General features: G+C 37.5%; 1 protein-coding gene across 35 annotated transcripts in view; it reads left to right on the forward strand.

Moving 5' to 3' along the window:
- The window catches only part of BPTF (bromodomain PHD finger transcription factor), a 148,791-nt gene that overhangs the window by 70,608 nt on the left and 60,761 nt on the right, over positions 1-17,422 (forward strand). For all 35 annotated transcript variants that reach the window (XM_023652183.2, XM_023652184.2, XM_070227021.1 and 32 more), the window contains 5 exons: positions 3,535-3,722; positions 4,974-5,329; positions 5,786-5,917; positions 15,852-15,981; positions 16,379-16,517. In XM_023652183.2, the coding sequence (XP_023507951.2) occupies positions 3,535-3,722; positions 4,974-5,329; positions 5,786-5,917; positions 15,852-15,981; positions 16,379-16,517 (945 nt within the window). The remainder of the gene's footprint in view (positions 1-3,534; positions 3,723-4,973; positions 5,330-5,785; positions 5,918-15,851; positions 15,982-16,378; positions 16,518-17,422) is intronic.

The raw sequence follows: 17,422 nt of genomic DNA on the forward strand, positions 1-17,422 counted from the left end.
CTTACATTTTTACTAATGGTGAAAATTATTTCATTTAAAAATTTGTGTATCCCTGCTTACTAATGTGATTGAGTTTCTTTTCATGTGTTTATTGAACTTTCTGTAAATTGCTTATTCATGTCTTTTACTCATTTTTTTCTATCGAGTTTTGATATTTTTCCTTAATGAGTTTTAGGAATGCTTTATGTATTATGGCTATTAATCTTTGATTTTACAACTATACTTGTATGATTTCTTGTTTTTTTAACTCTTTCTGTTATCTTGTATGGAAATTTTTACATTTTTATGTAGTTAAATTTATCAATCTTTAGAGTTTCTCTGGATTTTGTTTAAGGAAGGATTTTGTGGTCTTAAGGAAGACCATCCCCATCCCAAGAATATACATATGTTTTACAGTATTTTCACATAATGCTTCTATAACTTTGCTTTTAATCCTTCTGGAATATAACTTTGTGTATCGTATGAGATGGAAATGTATTTTAATTAGGACTTTTTCAGTTGCAAGTGACCCAACCAGCTTAACCTTCCTTAAGTGAAAAGGCGATCTAATTAGCTCATGTAGTTGGTAAGTCCAAGCCATCATCAGGCCTAACTGGACCCCAGGTATCAAAACTCTGTCTTCTCTTTCCCTCTCACATTTTGGGTCTGCATATGTTTGTGTGTTAACTTCATTCTCTCCTAATACAGACAGGCTTTTTCCAAGTGCAGGGAAGATGACATCAGCGGTTTGTATTCGTATCTTTCCAAGGTCTGTGACCCAAAGACAAGGCCCTTACTCCTGCTCCAAATCAAAAGTCCTTGAGGAACGAATTTGAGTGGCCTACCTTGGACATATTGTTCCCACTCCTGTGGCCAGGGCAGGCAAGGTATTATGATTGATGGCTCCAGCAAAAGTGTATGATTGGAGTGGGGTAGGAGTGGTTTTCCAAAGAAAGAGGGATGCTGTAAAGAGAGAAAACAGTAAATATCCACATTTTCACCGTTTAGTAGCTCAGCAGAAACGTGTGTTCAGATTCACAAGTACTTCTGCCTACCATGTTGGCAAAGATCTCAGCCCAACTGAAACTTTTTCAGAAACTTCATTCCCAAAATTACATCTGGTGATTGTAATTGTATCTGGGATTTCTGTGTGTTGTGTGCTATTTTTGATAAGGTTTGGATGTGGCTTATGTTGATCTCACAATCCGTGAGCCAAATTATGAATTTAACTATCTGTAACATTCATTATCCTGATAGTGAAGGATGTTCTTCATTAAATCTGGTTGCCATTGGTTTTCTGGGAGGATGGGTGTGTATAAGAAGTGAGAAGTATGTGGTTAGATCCCCCTTCTGGAGGCCGTTCTGCTTCGGCAGCCTAGTTCCTACTGGCTGTTTCAGGGATGGGTTGCTGGGGATTGCTGTAGGTTTGAAGAATCATATGTTCTAGTTTGGCGGGTTTGGAGTTTTTCCTGGCATGAGCACCCCCTGTTGATTCCCTGGGTACCCAGCTATTACCTAATGTCCAGAAACTTTGGCTCAGGGTCCCTGAAGGTAAACTTTCTCTACTTGCCCAGTTTGTCTGCTTAGCGGACCAATATAGCCCTAGACCTCGTGTGAATAAAGTCTGTGTAGGATTTTGCCTCCTGACATCATTAAATAATGAGCTACAGAGGCTGGGGTAAAGTAGCTCTGTCCTCTGCCTCCAGCCCACATTGCAGTGATTCATTCCTTTATAATAGGAGGAATGTGGCCTTTGGGCAGGGGTATTAGATAAGGACGTGTACTCTCAGCCTGGGTCCCTTTCTCTGCCCCTTTTCAAGTCTTCTCTTCTTTACCTTATTTGCACTGAACTCAGCAAGTGGCAAAGGATTATTGGATTGTTGGCTCTAAATTGAGGGGCTTCTTTTTAAAAGCGCTGTGCCATTCCCTTGCTTCTTTTAGGAAGTCCAGCCTAGACCAAACAATGTATAAGGAGTCTTTATAGTACGACTTTATAGATGATCCTAAGAAGTAGCCACCATAGTTCAACCTCTTGGCATAAAACTCCAGCGTGTGTAGACTCATGGTCTGAGACCCAAGAGAAAATTGTTGATAGTCTAACCAAGTGATTTGCTACCACACATCCAAGGTTACTAGCTTTCCAGCCTGGGATGGCAAGATACCCAGTACCCCTACCCCATCTTGACTTAGTGCCATATTTTGGGGTTCAAATCTTAAGGTACTCTACTGGACTGTTTAGAATTTATTGGTTGTAAGTGACAGAAATCCACAAGACTTACTTAAAAAGGGAATTGTATTGGCTCATACAATTGGAAAGTCCAGAGGTAGTGACAGCCTCGGGTACAGTGTTGACCAGGGAGCCAAATGAGGTTACGAAGGGTCTTCCTCCCATATCCCACACTCCGCCCCTATGATGGGCTTATTGTCTCTTATTATAAAAAATTTTCTCCATGTTGTGGGGTAAAAGTAGCCAACTGCTAATTTATACGCTTTCTGCTCACTAATACAAAAAGCCAAGACCCTGTCTCCATCTCCAGATTTTAAAAATTGGGATAGGATGCTGAATGGCTTGGGCCAAGTAGCCCATCCTGGGACGGTCACTGTGGACAAGATACTTGATTTGCAGCCTGGCAGAATCATGTGATTGAAGTAGGGGGAAAGCATCTCCCCAAAGGAAAGAAGGGATGTTGAACAGATAAAATTAATGAATGTTTGCTGACTTGTCTTAACTTTTTATTTTTCAAAACAGATAACCAGTTTTCCCAATCCAGTTTTTTCCCTCTACTTAAAATGCCATCTTTATGATACGTTATAGTAAATTTTCTGTTTGGTTTCTCATTTGCCAATGCCATACTGTCTTAATTTTAAAAAGCTTTATATTAGAAGAGAAAAATGAGATCTTGTTCAACTGTCAGGCTAGTGGAAATTGGATAGTAATGTGATGGTTTTAGAAGGTATAGAAATATTCAGCCAAAGTGAGATTCACGGGAAAGCAGAAATTGCCCCTTGGCAGTTAAATCTGTCACTTTAAAATTAAGTTACTATGAAAATGTGAGAGCCTTTATTATATTTAAAAAAATCTAATTCAGTTGATTTTCACATATATAATTATCTGAATACACAGGTAATTATCTAGATTCCTTAGAAAATTCACTTGGCTTTATGTTTATAAGCTTTAAACTATTAGGTATTTAAACAGTTTCAATGGAAATCTTTCTAAAATTAAGTATATTCTTTACTTTTTTGTACAGAAATCCATATTGAATATATATAAGGCAACATTTTATTAGTGTGAGTTTTGAGTTATTATGTTTGTTACTTGTAAATTTGTATCAGCCCTTCCTTTTTTCTAGCATATGAGCTTTGAAACATAACCTGGCATGTTTGAGTTTTCTGTAAAATAATGCATTTGCTTTGGCTATTCAAGGACTTTTTCTGTTTACTTTCTGGATCTTATATGTGTACCAGACATGAGTTTTGGATAAATAAGGTGTTATTATTATATATAATCTACTTACTGTTAGCAATTACTTTTGGCTTTTCATTTGATAACAGGTGACTTCAAATCAGACAAGTCTAATGGGGAGATAAGTGAGTCTCCTGGAGGTGGAAGAGGGGCATCTGGTTCAACGCGGATTATCACCAGATTACGGAATCCAGACAGCAAACTTAGTCAGCTGAAGAGCCAGCAGGTGGCAGCCGCAGCCCATGAAGCAAATAAATTATTTAAGGAGGGCAAAGAGGTGTGTTTAAAACAAAAGTCTCTTAGGGGTGAGAAGTTATAGGCCTACTCTTCAATTGTATTTTCTCCACTTCCAAGAGTACAGTGGGTAACAAGATTAAAAGTGATAGGTTTATACTGTGATAAGTATAGTTGTGTACCCAAATTTCACTCCATGCATAGAAATGCTGTAAATGGGTTGTATACTTTCTTAGTATATGATTAGTTTTGTTGTATGTTATTTAAAGAGATAGAAGCTTCTTTTTCACATATGGTAATGAGTTGGCTATTTGTGGGCTTTGTTAAAGAGTTGCAGATGATTTAGCTCATTTCTAGCTATAATCATTTTAGGTGAGCCTGCAGCTAAAGGATGAGACTTCCCCCTCAGTAGGAGACGATAGTGCAGAGAACAGCACAGCATCCCAGCACTGATGAAGAACAGCAAGATGGAAGCTAGGATTCTGCCCCCCAGCTAGCCATGGTGACAGAACAATGGCCACAACTGTGTCTCCCAGATCTGTGAATTATTTGTCCTGTGGATATGCGAGAATATGCAGTGTTCTTAACATCAGGAATTGCTTTAAAGCTGTGACTTTCAAGCTTCTTTTTCATTCTGACCCTCAATAAGACGTTTTTCATAGCAACCCCGTACACATGTTCAAAAGTTTCCTGAAATGGTATTTTACCTTACTGTGTGGGAAGCACTCTGGTATTTTCTCTTCTAGTCGAATCTATTTATTATACTCCATTTTTTAAAAAGCTAAATTAAATAAGGCCCACTGTTGATTTCACAGTCCACTAAAGGATTGGGACCGACTGACTGAAAACACTATTTTAAAGTATCCATGGGCTCTTATACTAAAGCTGGAATGATAAAAGAACAGAAGAAAAGATATTTTTAGGGATATATTTTTTGGGTAATAGTACCTATAAGGCCCTCCTTTTTCCCCAACCTGTATGTTATAGTCTTGAAATGATGATAGGTGAATGATTTATACCTACAATTTCGTGTGTATATTTGAGAAACATGAAAGTACTTAATGTCTGACTTATAATAGGCACTTAATAGAGATTAGTTTTCTTTCTTTCTGCAGGCATATCTTGGTTATTTATTTATAAACAAGTAGCTTTCACTTTTAACATAGCTTTTAAACTTCAAAAATTCTGTCATAGATATATATCTTATTTGGAGTGATAAATTACATATTATTGAACGACGGTTAGATTTACATCTTTGATATGAATAATAGAATCTTTTTATTTTCTCTATCAGGTACTGGTAGTTAACTCTCAAGGAGAAATTTCACGGTTGAGTACCAAAAAGGAAGTGGTCATGAAAGGAAATATCAACAATTATTTTAAGTTGGGTCAAGAAGGGAAGTATCGTGTCTACCACAATCAATACTCCACCAATTCCTTTGCTTTGAATAAGCACCAGCACAGAGAAGATCATGATAAGAGAAGGCATCTTGCACATAAATTCTGTCTGACTCCAGCAGGAGAGTTCAAATGGAATGGTTCTGTCCATGGGTCCAAAGTTCTCACCATATCTACTCTGAGACTGACTATCACCCAACTGGAAAACAATATCCCTTCATCCTTTCTTCATCCCAATTGGGCTTCACACAGGTAAAGGAAACTAAAGTTCATTTATTACTGTGAATATACTAAATATTTACAAAATGATTATTGCGTGTGCACACTTTAAACTGTCATCACCAGTGAATTGAATGAAGTAAGCTTAGCAGAATGCTGAAGGCGCTAGGGGTGTGAGTGTATTTCTAAGTTACTGAAGCAACACCAGCATTTGAAAGATTTCAGGGAAGCAGAGACTTTATCCCTAACTAGTTGGAGGCCAGCCAGAGTTGCAGAACTTTGTAGAAAGTTTAAGGAATTGGAGGATAATTGGGAATGACCTCTGGGATTCCTTCCAGTGTCCAAAATCTATGCTTCTGTGCAGTATATTTATAGCTGCTTAACCTAGAAGCACATCGCTATAAGATGGAGTCATCATAAGTTACAACTCTTATGCTTTTAATTTAAAATCAGTGAAGTGAAATAATTGTTTTTCCTTCTGAAATACAGGGCAAATTGGATCAAGGCAGTTCAGATGTGTAGTAAACCCAGAGAATTTGCATTGGCTTTGGCTATTTTGGAGTGTGCAGTTAAACCAGTTGTGATGCTGCCCATATGGCGGGAATCTTTAGGACATACCAGGTAAGTGAATTCTGAGCTTTGCGAATGGTGTGTTTAGACTCCCTTTTGGAATATTAGTCTATTAATAATGCGAGTTATTGTATCTAAAAGACCATATTAAATACTTAACTCTTGTTGGCCTCATTTTCCTCCTTGATAGGATGTATACGTGAATGAACATTAGTTCTTAGTTATGACATACGATTTTAATGAAGATCAAAAGAGACCAGCTGTATGAAAATAAAAATATTTTCTTAAAAAGCATTTTTATCGAATAGAAGGAACTCATTTTTTTTTTTTTTTTGGGAACACTCATTTTTTGAATATCTTTTTTAGAATGTTCCAGGTACTGTGCTAGGCATCTGATGTATTTAGAGTTGCATGTCTGGCCAAAAACCGTGTAGATCCTAAGTAGACCCAGGAGATAGTTAAAAAGAATAGATAAATTTTGTGACTTGAATCTACTTTTTTAGCCATATCAGATTTGTTTTTTAACTTTAGTTAGTTTTTAAAAAGTTATTATTGCAAACTAAGATAAGCTTATGGTAAAAGATTATTATTCAGGGTGACAACAATCATTCTACCTTCCCTGCCCCTCTACAGGGCCCACTCTAAAGATAGAATTCTGTAATTTTTCTTTTTAAAGATTTTATTTTTCCTTTTTCTCCCAAAGCCCCCGGTACATAGTTGGGTATTTTTAGTTGTGGGTCCTTCTAGTTGTGGCATGTGGGATGCTCCCTCAGCATGGCTTGATGAGCGGTGCCATGTCTGCGCCCAGGGTCCTAACGGGCGAAACCCTGGGCCGCTGAAGCGGAGCACACGAACTTAACCACTCGGCCACGGGGCTGGCCCTGTAAATTTTTTAATGTAAATATATTTGTGTTTCTTTCTACATCTGTGTTTTATCTTATAATGAAAAGTTTTTTAAGAAAAATAAATTTATGCCTACTAAACATTTTGCATGTGTTAAGGGTTTCTCCCAATTTTCTTTGGTGTTTTCCCCACATAAATCTTGTGGATACTTTTTTTTTCTCTTTTCTCCCTCCTGTTGAATATAATTGCTGCTACCAGTAGAGGCTTCCACAAATGGAATGGAATGGGCTTAGTTCTTCCTAGGATAAAAAGGCAGGTTCAGGGAAGGTCTCCTAGCCTGTGCATCCTGGGAGAGAGGAGCTAAAGGAGGGGCACACCTTTATTCTGCTTCTTACTGCCCTCCTTTATCAGGGTAAAGCACAAGGAGAGTCAGAGGCATGTGTGAGGCAATACTCCATATTTCTGTTTTTTCATCTTGCATTTACCTCCAGATTTGCCCAAAACCATTCGGTCCCAACAATTCATCTATTCCGTGATTATCCTGAAACTTAGTTGGTGGATCAAGCAGCCATGTCTCTGGTGGCAGAGATCAATGCTTCAAGAACTAGAGCTAAGCCCAGTGTTACTAAATAAAGCTCCAATACTCAAACGTAGCTTAAAAGGAATAGATGATACTGTTCATAAATTTGCTTCTAAAGAGTGAACATTCTAATGGAAAATGGAATGCAGCTGTTTAAAAAAAATAGAGGTTTTTGTTTTGTTCTTCCTTGCTTGTCATTATGACTAGTCTTCTAAACATGTTACTTAAAGTTATACAATTAGATCATGAATTGTATTAGAATGACACATCTGAAATATAAAAGAACTCTTTTTTAATATGATGAGGTGAGATAAAATAGAACACACTGAATTTTTAACAAATTAGAGGGGCTGGCCCGGTGGCACAGTGGTTAAGTGCACACGTTCCGCTTCTCGGTGGCCTGGGGTTCACCAGTTTGGATCCCGGGTGTGGACATGGCACTGCTTGACAAAAGCCATGTTGTGGTAGGTGTCCCACTTATAAAGTAGAGGAAGATGGGCATGGATGTTAGCTCAGGGCCAATCTTCCTCAGCAAAAGGAGGAGGATTAGTAGTAGTTAGCTCAGGGCTAATCTTCCTCCAAAAAAAAAAATTATATGGAAAGAGGCAATAAAAGAAAAGCTAAATTTGAAGGACAAGGTGGAATGACTTGCCCTACCAGGTAACAAAACCCACTTGGGGTACCTATAATAATACTGTGCTATAGATGCAAAGATAAACAAATAGACCAGTGGCACAGAATAAACAGTCCAGAAAGAAACCAACCCATATATGGAAATATAATATATGATAGAGGTGGCATTAGAAAGGATGAACGAGTCAATAAAAGGTGATGAGGCAATCACTTATCCATACGGTGGAAAATTGGGTTCCATTCTTTGTATCATATGCAGTGTTCCAGGTAGAGTAAATCCTAAATGTGAAAAGCAAAACTTTAAAAATCCAAGAAAAAAATAAAGAGATTATCTTTATGACCTCGGAGTAAAGGAAGTTCCCTCCCTCTCTCTTCTTCCACTTCTCTTTTCCCTTCCATCTCTCTCTCTTTGTCTCCCTTTCCTTGTACTCTTTCCTTCTTCCTCCTTCCCTTTCATACTTCCTTCCTTTTCTCTCTCTCTTGATTGTTTTCTTTCCTTCCTGATTCATTCACTATCTTCCAAAACATACCTAAGATGGGCATTATTTCTTGCACTTATAAGCATGTTATTTATTAGATGAGAATGAATGTGCATATGTGTCTGTGTGTCTGCACATATTACAAGTGACTTTCCTTTTTTATGTTTAATATGTGGTATAAACATAAGATTGTATGTAATATATAAGCTATAATGGGTAATAATAGAATGAACACCTGTGAATTCGCCACCCAATTTAAAAAAAAGGACATTATCGTTATTGCAGCTGCTTTCCATTCGCATTACCTTGCCTCTCCTGAGAGGTAACCATAATTTTTAAGTTTGTGTTAGACCCTTCCTTTTACTATATAGTTTTATTACATATGTATATATCGGTAAACAGTGGGTTGTTGTCTGTTGTTTGAGTTTTGTAATAATGTATCATCCTAAAAGACTGAATCACAGACTGGTTAAAGATATTTTTATTGTTTTATTATACTATAATCAAAAAATAGTATACACAATATGTTCATGAACTCTACAGTTCAATAAGAAAAAAATAAAACCATTTAGGGAAAAAAGGCCAAAGTTACAAAGATAATTAAAAGAGGAGGAAACACAAATAGCCAAGGAACTTGGAAAGATACTTGGTAAGTATAGGTAAATGCACGTTAAAACTAGGGGCTTTTATTTCACATACATCAGACTGTCAGAAATTTAAAGAGTACTGGCAAATATGTGACATAATAGGAAGAGAATTGTGATACGTTGCTGATAAAAGAACAACCAGTGTAATGGTTGCTGCAACCATGTTAGAGAAGAGTTTTGTAAAACAAAGTTGAAAATGCAGTTCTACTCCTAATCGAATACCTTAACAGAACCTTACATCTGTATGTGAAAAGATGTGTAGAAAGGGGGCCGGCCTGGTGGCGCAGCGGTTAAGTTCGCACGTTCCGCTTCTCTGCGGCCCGGGGTTCGCTGGTTCGGATCCCGGGTGCGGACATGGCACTGCTTGGCAGCCATGCTGTGGTAGGCGTCCCACGTATAAACTAGAGGAAGATGGGCACGGATGTTAGCTCAGAGCCAGGCTTCCTCAGCAAAAAGAGGAGGACTGGCAGTAGTTAGCTGAGGGCTAATCTTCCTCCAAAAAAAAAACAAAAAACAAACAAACAAACAAAAAAGATGTGTAGAAAGGTGTTCCTTATAATATTTTGTAACAGGGAAATTTGGTAACAATCCCTAAATGCCCATAATCAGACATGTTTACATTGTGTGATTCTTGAATGGACTATTATACAGCATTGAAAAAACACAAGAGTAGCAAGTCGCAATAAAAGTGAGTCTCACAAGTGTCCAACAGAGTGAAAACAATTGTTTTTCTAAAAAGTACGTATAATGTGATTCCATTTATGTAAAGTTTAAAAGTGTGTATGCTAATATAATGTTACAATATTGTTTAGGGATATAGACATTTGATAAAAGTTTAAGGAAATGCAAGGGCTGTATGCTTACAACTTAAGAAATTTACTTCTAAGTAAATAACAATTGGACAAAGAAAAATCATATTTGAAACTAGAAAACTTTTTTAATTGAATGTTCATGAGAATGCTACATATATTGAAATTTGTGAGATGTAGCTAAAGTTTACCCAGGGAAAATTGGTAGCTTTCAATGCTTAGATTAGAAAAGAAAAACTGCAAATTAATTAGCTAAGCATACATCTCAAGGAGTCAACCCAAAGAAAGGAAATATTAAGAAATACCAAATATTAAATATTTGATGAAATAGAAAACAAACATACCTTAGATAATATTATAATTTATAAACATCTCATGAGATTATCAGGAAAGAAAGGGGGAAAAAAGGAGAAAGCACAAATAACCAAGATCAAGAATAAAAAAGGGAACATATCAAGCAATATTTCTGGTTTTCTCCCACTGGTACTGGGGATTTTAGACCTTCGCAGAGTCCACTAACATCGCATTTAGGCTTCCTTCATCCACAGAGAAAGGGTGCCATTGGGTTCCTCCTTTTGGGTGGGGGAAGGGTTGGGGTGGAGGAGCCCCACTGATCTCAGTCATTGGACAGTAGGGCACAGGCTACGCTTTTTCCTCAGGGAGGAAGAGGATTTCTGGTTCCGTTTAAAGGATGTTGCTGCACCTATCAGTAAGGAGGTGGGCAGGACCAGATGATTTCATAAGCAAGTCCTTCAAATTTCAGAAAACAATTCTATTTAAACTCTTCCATAAAATAGAAAAAGAAGGAAATCTTGCAGATTATTATTTCTGTTGGTATCAAACTGTTATAAAACTTGATAAATAGAAATAGATAAATAGAAAATTATGGCCCTATCTCCTTTGTTAGTATTTACCATTGATTAATAATAAATAGCAAATAGAGTGCATTCAAGAAATATTAAACAAAACATTAGCAAATGTATTCCAGAGTAAATTAAAAGAATAATAAACCATGGCTAAATTGGCTTCCAGTAGGCGTGGAAGATTTGTCCTTTCTTAAGACATTATTCATACCGTGCTATTTTAAGAAGTCAAAGAAAGAAAACTTTGATCATCACATTAGATGCCAAGAAGGTATTTGTTTATTAAGAAGGTATAAGTTCATTATTAATTCTTGTTTTAAAAAGAAAACTTGAGTTAAGTAGGAATAGATTAATAGTCTTTATTTTTTAAAGATGTATTTCAAATCAAATAATCATGCTTTGCTTTTTGGCGAGGCTCTTGAAGCATTAACATTCAGGTGGAACGGGACAAAGATGCTCACTATCACTGCTGTCTTTTAACTTCTTAAAAGTATTAGCCATTGCAATTTGCCAAGAGAAGTACAACATACATATATTGGCAGATACAGGAACAATTATTTGATGTAATTATGTACTTAAACTCAAGAAAATTGACTGAAAAACTGTCAGAAACAATATGAAATTAAATAAGCTGGCTACCGTACTGAACAATAGGTTTTATGTACACAAATAGTAACCATGTAGAAAATACACTGGGCGTTCTGAATTAAAATAACTAATTGAATAAACACATTTAATTTTGCTCCCTGCTGAACTTCACTAAAACTATGGCAAAGAGATTTTTTTTAAGCATAAACCCACAGGGACAAGGGGAGCAGCAGAGAATAAGCCCCAGTAAAACTATGGAAGTAGTAATGCAGGTGGACAAATGGTAACCTACCCAGGTCAGTGGGGGAGAACTGAGCATTTTCACCACTTACACCCTAGAATCCTCAAAAGACACGAAAGCGGGGAGTACAGAGCCATCAGCTTTGGATCCTATCTCTGCACTGTACCCATTTACACAGTCTTGCCAGATGCCCTGAAGGTGATGAGCCCGCTGTCTTCTGGCCCTTGCTCATGACCTCGCCCTCTGATTTCACCAGAAGAGACTCTTGTAAACTTGTAAACGGTGACCCAGAGAGAGGCAGGTTTATTTTTTCCTGGGAACCCTCCTTTAATAGTAACAGTGTTGCTCTTTTGCTCATGCAGCTACAGTCGTGTGCCGCATAGCGACATTTCAGTTGACAGACTGCACATATGATGGTAGTCCCATAAGATTAGTAGCATACAGCCCAGAGGTATAGTAGGCTATACCATCTGGATTTGTGTAAGTGCACTCTACCATGTTTGCACAACGATGAAATCACCTAGCAATGCATTTCTCAGAAGGTATGCCCATCATTAAGTTATATGTGACTGTAGCTTTATTCTTACTACTGAGCTTTTAAAAGCCAAACTTTATACTGTTTGAGATACACACATAGCTGGTAAAACTATAATGAAGAGCAAGGGAAGGATAAAACAAAAGTCAGGATAGCGACTGTCTGGGAGTGGGACACACTAGCTTCAGATGTATTCATTATTGATAAAGTTCTGTTTCTTAACCTGGTTACATTTTACATATTTTTAAAAATTATAATGAAAGAAAAGACCCTAGCAACAACAAAAAAGACCCTCAGACAACTAGGAATAAATTTAACAGGAAACATTCAGGATCATCCAAAGAAATCATTAAAACTTTACTTAAAGATATAAAGGATACTTTGAGTAAATGAAAAGGTATATCATATGCATAGATAACGTATATTTCCTTTTCTAAACATGCCATGCATTATATTAATGTATATTAATTTAATCTATCAAAATTAGTATTCTTTTGGGGCTGGCCCCGTGGCCGAGCGGTTAAGTTCGCGCGCTCTGCTGCAGGCGGCCCAGTGTTTCGTTGGTTCGAATCCTGGGCGCGGACATGACACTGCTCGTCGAACCACGCTGAGGCGGCGTCCCACATGCCACAACTAGAAGAACCCACAACAAAGAATATACAACTATGTACCGGGGGGCTTTGGGGAGAAAAAGGAAAAAATAAAATCTTTAAAAAAAAAAAAAAAAAAAAAAAATTAGTATTCTTTTGCATTGTGAATAGGGTTTCCCTCCTTGAGGGTCAGGGAGGCTTGGCCAAAATGATACTAATATTTCATCTAGAAAAATGAATGCACAAGAAAAGGGAGGTAGGGATCAGAAAAAAAGCAAATAGGTCTTAGAACGTCTTTTGAAGCTACAGTAATCAAAATAATTTGTACTGCAGAAGTAGAGCATTGGAATCAAACAGATAATCCAGAAACAGACCTAAACATGTGGGAATCTAGCTGTGATAGCATTGCATGTCTGAGAAGGAAAGAGGGCATATTTGGGGAGAATATCACCTAGATCCTTGCTTCAGCAGAAACTTTCAGATAAATGAAGATTTTTTTTTAAAACCATACTCTTAAAGTAACAAAAAAACTTAAGAAAGCATGGATTAATTTGTTTTTGTTGTGATACTTTCTTTTTAAACAGATATAAAACCCAGATGCCATAAAGGAAAAGAGTGGATATATGTATTTAAAATTCTGAGTGGAAAAATAATATTATAATCAAACTCAAAAGACAGATGACAAACTGAGGAAAAATATTTGCACCACAATGGAAAATTTCCGTAATTGGCAAAGATCTTTTATAGATGAAAAGGACTAATAGTCCAGTACAGACAAGACAAAGGATTTGAACAGTCATTTTGCAGAAAAATAAATATGAAAGGCCAGTAGACATAAAAAAAATGGTTACTTCTCTCATAATAAAGAAATGTAAATGAACACCATGGGATAGTATTTCTTATCTGTCAATTGGGCTAATGTAGAAGTTTGATACTAACATGAGTGAAGGTATGGGAAAGGAGAGTGGCTTTATAATTATGGGTTTATAATTGGCGTGTGAAGTGTACAGTTCTGAAGAGCAATTTGGTGCTGTCAGCATTTTAAATACCTTTAGACTCGGCCATCACACCACTCGGGAACATAGGAAGATGCTCCTCAAGTTTACTGAGAAAGACATAAAACATTGTTTATCGCAGTTTTATTTATAATAGCAAAACAAACACAACAAAACCCTGGGCACCCTGTGGAGATGAGGAGTGGAGCTGAAGCTTAGTTCTTCCTCCTTGTCCAGCTCTCAGCTGAACTGTGGAGATGTGGAAGGAACACCTGCCACCCAGTGCGCCCACCAGTACGGCGTAGCAGCTAGAGGCTGCACAGTACTGGCCTGATGGACCTTCCTTCCTGGGGCCTCTGGGCTGCCAGAAGTAGCCAGGATTTCTGCTCTAACAAATGGAATTGAATTCTTTTGGAGCTCACCTTTGTTGCTGTCTTTCCCCGTAAGGATTGTCTTGGTGGCAGTGAAAACAATAGAATTTACTCTGAGACAGCTAACATCACAGATTAGCTATAATACAAGCTCACTGGCCTGGCATCCTCAGCAAAGTGTGAAGCCTTTGTATTTGGTGATGAAATTGGACCTGTTTCCGGGGTGAACACCAAGAGCACAAGCTGAGTGCCCAGCTGTGAGCTCCCAGAGTGTCACTGCACTGGTGTTCTCCCCACACAGCGCTTCGTTCCTGGCCACTGTCAGTGAAGATGGCTCAGTTGCTGTGCTGGACCTGGCCTCTCAGAGGTGTTTAAAGCTAAGCCCACAAAAACTCTGTTGAGAAATATTGCTTGGTCCTGGCTCAGTCACTCCCTCCTCACTCTGCTGGGCTCAGGTGGTCAGGTTATCCACCATGCTGTGCCTCCAGAGCGTGCCCCGCACTGTGGTTCCAAGAGTAGTGGCAGGTCGATGATATTTGAGTCAGTAAGCTTGTCCTGGATGAGAATGCACTCCGTTTCCGCTCCTGCTGTCAGTTGTGAGAGAATGAAGAATGTTTGCTATACTCATTGTGTGCAGTGAATAGGCAGGAACCCTTTGCCTGGGGGAGGCTAGATTCTAGGGTCCTCTAGTCACAGGGACACAAAGCTTTCTTGAAAATGGAGATAGGTTAATAGATAAGGGAGTTTTTGGTAGAGGGATGGAAATAAAAAGAATTAAATTCTCTCTCACTTCTGTCTAGCACCTCCCCTTACCCCAAATTGAGAAAAGATCTCTTTGTTTATTCCATATAGCCATGCTTGCGAAATTGGCTACATCTGGGTAGGGTGTGACAAAAAGCGTTTCTTCTACCACTAGAGCTGTTAGAGACAGGGGCTTCTCCCTTCGTAGGTTTTGGTTAGTGTGACGGTTTATGGGAAGTAGTCCCATTTACAAACATGTAGTGTAATCACCTTAATGTAGAGCCTCACCACAGGCCCGCCCATCTCCTTACTGCCGAGTGCAGTCATAACTGTTCTCCTGCCTGGAAAAAGAGTGTGGCTTGTCCTCATGCCTGAGCTTGATGCCTAACAAATATGGTCCTTCCTTCCCAGCCCTTCCCCTCACCCCAAAGCAGGAAGCATGTGGTCCCATTCTCTGAGGGTGTAGGAAGCCTGAATCCTGTTAGTGAACCCTGTGAAGCCTTTAAAATCCCCAGTGCTAGATAGAAAGAATCAGAAATACGGATTGATCAAATAAAAGTTTTTGGATTTGTTGGTCTTTTTTGGGGAAGGAAATAAAGTATTCTCTTTAATAGGGAAGTGGTTCAGTAACTTATACTTATGTCCATGCAGTGGTTTATTATTTAATTCTTTAAGAAGGTCTGTGTCTTGTGGTATGGAAAGATCTCCTAGTGTAATTATTCATTGATTAAAAACTGTCGTGTTTGCCATCTAATATCCGTTTTGTGTAAAGATAATGTTGGTGTATGCATGGAATGTTTCAGGAATAAGGCATAAGTGAGTGTATTTCTTGTGGGGAGGCATATGGGAAGGGTAGCATGTTTTGGTTTTTGCCTTTTTGTACTGTTTGATTTTTCCCATTATAGAATTATACATCTACTTATTTTTATGAGTTGGGGTTGTCGAGGTTGTGGGATTATAAATGCTAACCATTCTTTGTTTTTATCTTCCTTATTTTCAGTGCTATACTTTTATCTTTTTTATTTTTCAAAGATAAATGTAATTCTGTCTTTCTATCCATATATTCTTAGGTTACACAGGATGACATCAATTGAAAGAGAAGAAAAAGAGAAAGTCAAAAAAAAAGAGAAAAAACAGGAAGAGGAAGAAACAATGCAACAGGCTACATGGGTAAAATATACATTTCCAGTTAAACATCAGGTAATTTTTATTATAATCATTTAAAATAGTGTTAGCCATTTCTGAGACTTCTGTTCTGCAACTTTGAATATTTAATCATTTTGTTTTGCTATTGACACAATCTTTTAATTACTCTGGTTGAACCAAACTACCAGTTTTGTAAGCATGGGTTTATCTTAGAATATGGGTGAGTCATTAGACCTATTTGTTGAAGTTGTTGGAAAACTGTGTTAGATTTTTCATATTAGAAAGAAGTATTGAGTTTTTTTGGTAAGTCTTTGAGTCTCAGTGAAAATAAAATTGATAAATTTAATTAATTTGCCTGACTGTTGATCTATTTTGGTAAAAATGTCTAAATCCACGTATGCTTTATAAGCATTCTCTTCTTATTTAATCAGAATGTTTTCATTTACACCAGGTTTGGAAACAAAAAGGAGAGGAATACAGAGTAACAGGATATGGTGGTTGGAGCTGGATTAGTAAAACTCATGTTTATAGGTTTGTTCCTAAATTGCCAGGCAATACTAATGTGAATTACAGAAAGTCATTAGAAGGAAGTAAGTAATTGAAGTTATTTTTCCTGCATAATTCTTTCTGATTTGTATTATTTCTTATGAATTTGTAGTATATTAACCATATTTTGGATAAAAGTGTTTTTCTGAAATTTGTAGAACATGCAAAATTACTAATGTAGTTTATTAATTATATACACTTTAAAAATTTTTAAGTTACCTTTATTCACAGGATTTTGATGTCTAGGATTTCAGTTAAAGAAAGATGAGAGAATAGAACTTGTTTTTTTTAAAAAAAGGCCTCAGCCACATAATTTTTCTTTTGAAATCTTAAATTCAGTACTGCTTGACTTCTTGAGAACTCACATGTCTGATGACCTCAGCCTTGTAGCACACAAAACCAGAAACAAGTGTTAGAGGCTTCTGTAACACTATCACATAAATGAGGTACTAACCCAATTTATGCTCCTGGATAATGACTTTGGTATTTAGAATCACAGAACTCTGGAGGTGAGCTGCTGTTTTAAGAGACCACATATTTTTTTTTATTTTTTTTTATTTTTTATTAATGTTATGATAGATTACAACCTTGTGAGATTTCAGTTGTACATTTTTGTTAGTCATGTTGTGGGTACACCACTTCCCCCTCCGTACCCTCCCCCCACCCCCCCTTTTCCCTGGTAACCACCAATCAGATCTCCTTATCAATATGCTAATTTCCACCTATGAGTGGAGTCATGTAGAGTTCGTCTTTCTCTGACTGACTTATTTCGCTTAACATAATGCCCTCGAGGTCCATCCACATTGTTGTGAATGGGCCAATTTCGTCTTTTTTTATGGCTGAGTAGTATTCCATTGTGTATATATACCACATCTTCTTTATCCAATCATCAGTTTCTGGGCATGTAGGCTGGTTCCACGTCTTGGCTATTGTAAATAATGCTGCGATG

Source organism: Equus caballus, chromosome 11 (assembly GCF_041296265.1).
Source record: "Equus caballus isolate H_3958 breed thoroughbred chromosome 11, TB-T2T, whole genome shotgun sequence".
Taxonomy (NCBI): Eukaryota; Metazoa; Chordata; class Mammalia; order Perissodactyla; family Equidae; genus Equus; species Equus caballus.